This window comes from Gekko japonicus, unplaced genomic scaffold (genome assembly GCF_001447785.1).
Source record: "Gekko japonicus isolate JY-2015 unplaced genomic scaffold, Gekko_japonicus_V1.1 scaffold2604, whole genome shotgun sequence".
In the NCBI taxonomy this organism is placed as follows: Eukaryota; Metazoa; Chordata; class Lepidosauria; order Squamata; family Gekkonidae; genus Gekko; species Gekko japonicus.
In genome coordinates this window covers 63,966-71,192 of record NW_015177095.1, presented here as the reverse complement: position 1 = coordinate 71,192, position 7,227 = coordinate 63,966, and the positions used below count along the sequence as shown (strand labels likewise).

The 7,227-nt window shown below is 45.0% G+C and overlaps 1 protein-coding gene across 1 annotated transcript in view; it reads left to right on the top strand.

Annotated features, from left to right (window-relative positions):
* VPS13D (vacuolar protein sorting 13 homolog D (S. cerevisiae)) overlaps positions 1-7,227 on the top strand; it is a 77,117-nt gene that overhangs the window by 6,246 nt on the left and 63,644 nt on the right. Inside the window, exons 6-10 of the mRNA XM_015428281.1 lie at positions 897-1,001; positions 2,449-2,619; positions 2,926-3,026; positions 4,552-4,720; positions 5,972-6,064. Coding sequence (XP_015283767.1) covers positions 897-1,001; positions 2,449-2,619; positions 2,926-3,026; positions 4,552-4,720; positions 5,972-6,064 — 639 coding nt within the window. The remainder of the gene's footprint in view (positions 1-896; positions 1,002-2,448; positions 2,620-2,925; positions 3,027-4,551; positions 4,721-5,971; positions 6,065-7,227) is intronic.

The window sequence follows — 7,227 nt, the reverse complement described above, 5'->3', positions numbered from 1 at the left end:
ATGTGCCCCGCCCCCCGTACCTCACCCGGGGGAACTGCGATCCCCCGCGATCCCCCCCGAAATGACCTCTGTGTCTGAGAGCCGCAAGACATGAACAGATATTGCACACCCGTTTTTATTGGAAAATATGCAAATCTGCTTTTCATTAACGGTAACTTTGAATGAGACTGCCAGAAATAAAAACAAAAGGGGTAAAAATGGACATTGATAATGATATTTAAAGAGACAAATGTTTTCTCCAAGCTGGCCGGGGGTGTGTGGGGGCTTTGAGAATGCATTTAAAGTTGCTTTCTCTGCTCCTCCCCCTCACCTCAAGCCTACCCAGGGAGGGGAACACTGGCTGGGGAAGGGAAGATTGTCTCCCCTTCACTTCCCCAGCCACCCTGCCGGGAGCCGCACAACATATGTGAAAGAGCCGCATGTGGCTTCCGAGCTGCAGTTTGGCCACCCCTGAAATAGAATAATGTGTTGCTGATTACATGAACATAAGAGAAGCCACGCTGGATCAGGCCAATGGCCCAATACCCAGGTGCCATCAGGAGGTCCATCAGCAGGGCCATACTCCAGAAGTCCTCCCACTCTTGCCCACCCCAGCACCAAGAATACAGAGCATCCCTGCCCCAGAAATAAGAGTGTTCCATCTATACCTTGTGGCTAATAGCCACTGATGGACCCCTGCTCCATATGTTTATCCAGTCCCCTCTTGAAACTATGCTTGTAACCGCCACCACTTCCTGCAGCGGTGAATTCCACGTGTTAATGACTCTTTGGGTGAGGAAGTACTTCCTTTTATCTGTTCTAACCCGACCGCTCAGCAATTTCATTGTGTGCCCACGAGTTCTTGTATTACGAGAAAGGGAGAAAAGTGCTTCTTTTTCTCTGTGTGTTGTTTCAAGGTGGAGGAGCTAATGAGGAAGAAACAGCTGGAGATTGCTGATTTCAGCATTTATTGGGATACTGACTGCACTTTAATGGGAGACTTGCCACCGGGGGAACTGCAGGTACGATGAAAGTTTTTTGTTTGTTTCTTGTCAAAGATGTTGCTGCTTTGTGGATACAGCGTGTGTGGGCATAGACTTATCTAATGTTGAAATCAATTTGGCAGTGGATTTGGGAGAGGCAAGGAGAAAGCAAGTAGGTCTGCTGTAATGAGAGTGTTTTGCACGAACTTAGTAACTGTGTAGTGGTTAGAGTGTCAGACTAGGATCTGAAAGACCCAAGTTTGAATCGCCGCACTGCCACGGAAGCTTGCTGGATAGCTTTGGGCCAGTCACATGCTCTCCCTAGCCTACCTCACAGGGTTGTTGTGAGGATGAAATGGAGGACAGGACAGCCATATATCCTGCTTTGGATCTCCATTGAGGAGAAAGGCAGGATATAAATGGAGTAAATAAACAGATACTGTTTGTATACCGTGCCCTATTCTCCCCCCACCCCCATGATCACACGGAGGCTTCCGCCGATGTATAAAATATGTGCTGCCTCTGCCGATCCTTCCGTCCATATTTTGGTTATCATTTTTTATCAACATTCTTGTATTAATGTTGGAAGTGTTCACAAGGAAACTGCAAGCCCCCAGTCAGCTATCACAAATGAGTCCGATAGTCTCTTTCTAAAGTCCTCTTGAATATAATCCAGATACGGGAGGGGCTGTAGTTCAGTGGCAGAACATGCGTTTGGTATGTAGAAGGTCCCCAGATCAATCCCCAGCATCTCTCGAAGCAGGCATTAGGAAAGACTTTTCTTTTGCCGAGACCTCAGAGGCCCTCTGCCAGGCAGAATAGTCAGCACTGAGCTCTACAAGGCAGCTGCGTGAGATACTAAATGGCAGGGCTATTTTTGGGCAGGAACGCACAGGAACAGAGTTCCGGCTGGCTCCCAAGTTGGCCACACCCAGCAGGAACATATTAGCATAATAGGCCACACCCAAGAGCAGAAACTCATTAGAATTGGCTACACTGGGGTGTCTGGCCTAACATGCAAAGGGTTCCTGCTACAAAAAAAGCCCTGGGTTTTGACCACAAACAAGGTAAACAGAATAAGAAGCAAAAGGTGGGTGTGACTGGATGACCACACTTCTGGTAACGTGGGAATGCGGCTTAATATGCTAATGAGCGGTGCAGTCAGGGGTGTGGCCTAATATGCTAATGAGTTTCTTCTTCGGGGTGTGGCCTATTATGCTAATGAGTTCCTGCTGGACTTTTTCTACAAAAACCCTGCTAAACGGTATTTTGCACATGTCTTTAGTAGGTCACCAGTGACATTTAAATTTACTTTTTGCAAATGTCCGGCTGATTCTTTCACATCGTTGTCGTCCTGTAACTTTGCATCGTATGCAGAGTTACTCCAGCCCCACTGATTTCCGTGGGCTAAACGGGAGCGACTCCGCATAGGATCATTGTGCAGATCTATAATATATTTGCTAGAATTAATGCATGTGGTTTCCAGGAAGCCATGGACAAGAGCATGGAGAGCCGAGAGCACAACTACATCCTGGAGCCCGTGTGTACCTCCGCTCTTCTCAAGAGAAACTGTTCGAAGGAGCCCCTGAGGTCGCGGCATTCTCCCCGGCTTGAGTTTGACATTCAGATGGAGACGATACCTCTGAAACTTTCGCAGGTAAGAGCTGCATGGGGGAAGAAGTTGCCCTGTAAACAGAACATTCCTAATTGAGGGTCGCACAGATATAACACTGTTAGAAGACGAAAACTAATTTATATTAAAATCTTGCCCGTCCAGCCTTCAGTGGCTCGTAACAAATCAAATGAGTTTGTCGAGATGAAATAAATTGGCTTGGCTCAAGTTTAAACATTCCTTTGTGTAAAGCAATGGCATTCTCTCTAAGGGGGTTCAGTTGATGTCACTGATAACGTCACTTTTGAAACAAGCTTCATCACTGTCCTGTGCCGCTTTTCATTTGAGCAGGCCCAGTACCGGCAAATAATGGACTTCTTGAAGGAACTGGACCGAAAAGAGCGGCAGCTTAAGTTTAGAAGATGGAGACCCAAGGTGGCCGTAACTGGAAAGTATGGACGATTGATAACCCCCCGTGCCTTTTAGAACTTTAAATTTTTAAAAAAGGACTCCCAGAGCAAATTTGATAGGATTATGTGTTTTCTTTTTATGCTTCACTGTAGGTTCAGTAAAGCAGTGCTCAGCTATCAGTATTATAATTCTGGGGAGGGGTCCTTTCTAGGAAATGAGTGGGTGACCTGTCTCAAGGAGCTTCTTTGTGTTTTAATTGCAGTGTTAATATTGCCCAAATCATCCTGTAGGCATCTCACTGCTTATTTCAGGCAGATCACTGTAGGTTCAGTAAAGCAGTGCTCAGATATCGGTATTATAATTTTGGGGAGGGGTCCTTTCTAAGAAATGAGTGGGTGACCTGTCTCAAGAAGCTTCTTTGTGTTTTAATTGCAATGTTAATATTGCCCAAATCATCCCGTAGGCATCTCATGGCTTATTTCAAGCAGTGATTAATTTCCCTGGAGGGCATGGCAGATTTGGTGGATGGGCTGTATGGTATACCCTGGAGCCTAGGAGAAATGGATGTTCTAGAGTAGCATATCTTTACTGAGTTTCCCATCCCCAAACTCCATCCTCCCCAGACAGTGCCCCCAAATCTTATAGGAGTCTCCCAAACTGAAGGAGTCAAATCCATGTGCCAGGCAAAAAGCCACTTAGTATGTCATCCCACAGGGACACCTAGCCTAGGAGAAATGGATGTTCTAGAGTAGCATCATATCTTTACTGAGTTTCCTGTCCCCAAACTCCATCCTCCCCAGACAGTGCCCCCAAATCTACAGGAGTTTCCCAAACTGAAGGAGTCAGATCCCTGTGCCAGGCAAAAAGCCACTTAGTATATCATCCCAGAGGGCCACCTAGTGCTGTGTTGCATCATCTGACACCACCTTCATGAGCTACTTTAACTGGAGATGTCAGGGATTGTAGCTGGGACCTTCTCTACAGATAGCGCGTGCTTGATTGTTGAGCCCTAACCTGAAAACTTCCCCCAAACCAGAATTCGGGAGGCTGAACAGAACTCAAGTTAGCTTCCTCAGCATTACAGAGCGGGAAGACAATTCCCAAGCACATTCTGTGTGGGACAGACAGCTCTCGGTGTCAGAGGGAAAATTTAAATCAGCGTTGGGTAAAATAATTGGCTAGTAAAGGGGGAAAATAAGGCTGTCTAGCTTAGAAAGGCGTTGTTCCAGACAATAATCGTAATCCTCACTCCTCTATTTCTGCAGACCAACGATCTTATGTATTGTATCTCTTAGTTGTAATGTTTAGTTTTTTGAGTGTTTAGTTTTTTGAGTGTTATTGAAACGCACTTCTATGTTATTGTATCTTTGTTAATGGCATATATATATAATGGCATATATATATAAAAGAAGGGCGTTGTTCCTGATACTAGCAAGATGACAAAATACTTCAGTCTCTTGAAGGGAGGCTGAGAAATGAACGATCTGTGTCCTTTTCTCCTCTTTTGGATGGATGCTCATTCCTCGTATAATCTGCTTAACTGCCAAAATCTTTGCAATGTTTCAGCTGCCGCGAATGGTGGCTCTTTGCTCTGAATGCAAACATCGCTGAGATCAGAGAGCAGAGAGAACGCTCCTCCTGGGAATTTGCTTTGCATCGGGCTCAAGACGCCGTCTCCTACACTGATCTTTATTACAGGAAGTTGAAAGATGTGCCACTCTCTGCTGCGGAGCAGGTATGGAGAACCGGAACGAGTTGAGGCAACGCCTCACCATTGCCTTCCGATGATGTGAGAGGTGTGGTGTGCGTGATTCCACCTGGAACCACAGAGCTGTTAAAGAAATTGCTTAACTTTCATTTGTTGGAAGCATCATTTAGAGTTGCTTAGCGTTAGAGTTGTATTGGCTTGGATACAATTGCTGACTTAGGATCAGTTTAAACTGAGCACCGTAACGTGAACCTCGATTGTGGCTTTGATCACCAACCCGCCCTGAGCCCGTCCGCGGGGAAGGCGGGATAAAAATCGAATTCAATAAATAAATAAAATACGCAATTTTTAATTTATTTCTGTTTACGCTATTTATCATCTGCCTTTCTTAAGGCGGATGACGCAGAGTGAGTCAATGCAATCGGCAGGATGGGACATTCAGTACACAATGAAATAGGAACGGGGTTGTGGAACCAACCAGGAATCTAAAAAAACCCCCAGAACTGAAGCAAAGCGTAAGGGTTAACGTGACACATTAAATGATGCAAAATTCCATAGTAGGATCCTTGTTTCAGCAAGCTACACACAGTAGTAGAGACTACAGTCCCTAATAATTTTTCCAAGTGTGTGAATCAACTCTATTGCCTGCGTATAAAAGCTGCCTTGAATAATTCAGTTTTGCACAGTTTCTGGAAAGCCACAAGAGTGGGATATAAGTGGGTATAACATTCCAGATCTTTGGAAGTAAAAAACTTTTTGCAGTATTTTTAGGCACACCTCCCCTCCCTCCGATGTTCCTCTGCTGCTCTTTATAAAACCGGACTCTTTATATATTGGTTTTAAATCCATTTGTTTTCAAATCCTCCATTCTAATGGCATCTTTCTAGCTCCATAGCCTTGTGTATATAAAATCTGCCATGGATTATAACACCCACCAACCCTGTTTGCTGCCCCCAAATTGCTGAAAAGAGCTCTTTGATACCGCCTGTGAAAAGTGTTTGTGTCGAGTGTTCTGTGCTGTTTGAGTTTAACCCTAGCTGTTACAGTGCAGAGTCCTAAAAGGATTTGAGGTCTGTCACAGCCAGTTGTTATGATCCATTCTTCTCCTTAGTTTGTTGGTAGCATAAAAGTATGAAAGACATGACTTAATTCATAAATGATCGGCTCAATCTGGGTTTTGTTTCTTGTAATGTTTAGGCTCTGTTACTTCTCCTATTTGGGGAAAAGGGGCTGAACTTGCCCCCCAACATTTCCTGGGTCTTATTTTTTCACCCATAGGAAGAGATGGACCGGATTGAGGACGAACAGACTTTTGAGGAGCTGAAAATCTTGCGTGAGATAGTTTACAAACAATTCCACGAGCTGGCCGAGGTGAGAGGTGGTTTTGAAAGACGCAATCCCTTGTCATTCCAAAGCATTTGGAAATCCTGCTGACTAAGGGAAATGTGCAGAAATTGTACTAGTCAACTAGAACAGAAGATGTAAAAGTCGGGTAATACCTTTCTCAGGGACCAGCTTTATTGGCCCCAGCTTTATTTCTTTATTAGCGACTGACTAAAACATCACTAAGTGGTTAGAGTGCTGGACTTGGACCTGAGATTCATGTACCCGCTCTGCCATGGAAGCTTGCTGTGTGACTATGGGCCTGTCACACACTCTCAGCCTAGTCTACCTCACAGGGTTGTTGTGAGAGTAAAATGGGAGGAAAGGCGAATGATGTAAGCCGTTTTGGGTTCCCCATTGGGGAGAAAGATGGGGTATAAGTGAAGCAAGTAAACAACAGAAATAAAGTGGTGAGCCACATGTTGCCTTTAGCAGGTGTCTTACTCGAGCTATTTTTTCCCTTAATAAAAGAAGAAGGGGGGGGGGGTGCGATTAAAAGATATTGGCCATAACGGGAAGGCCAGGTCTGCAGATGGTAACAGTTTTAAACTGGAGCAAAAGGTGATGGGATACAGGCAGGTCTAATGTGTTCAGAAAAGTGCAACCAGCCTACCTAGATACACCTAGCAGTGGTGGTCTGCGCGCCCAACAGAACAGAGGACTTGCTGGTTCATTTCAAACTATGCATTTGATTTGTTTTTCAGCTGCACTACCAGAATTAACAGCAATGTTACCGAACCGTAACTGCAAATACATTTTCACATTTTTAAATTTAAGGTTTCAGACAGCATACTAAAAATCAAGAACCGCTTCATCAGTAAGCTATGTATAAAACTGTAAGTCAGGGTCTCTCAAAGTGCTGCTAATGTATCAGAAGAGAAAGAGATGGGTTTGGTTCTTTATGTGCGTAGGTGTTGTCAAGTCACAGCCAACTCACAGTGACCCCAGCGAGGGGCTCTCATGGTCAATGCAAATGATTAAGTAGAGGTGGTTTGCCATGGCCTTCCTCTGGAGAGTCTTTCTTAGTGGTCTCCCATCTAAGTACTGACCCTGTTTCTGAGCTCTGATAAGATTGGGCTGTAACCTTGTGCAGTTCCGCAGGGCCTGTAAGACGGAGCTCTTCCACCAGGCGTATGAGTAGGAGCCGCCAC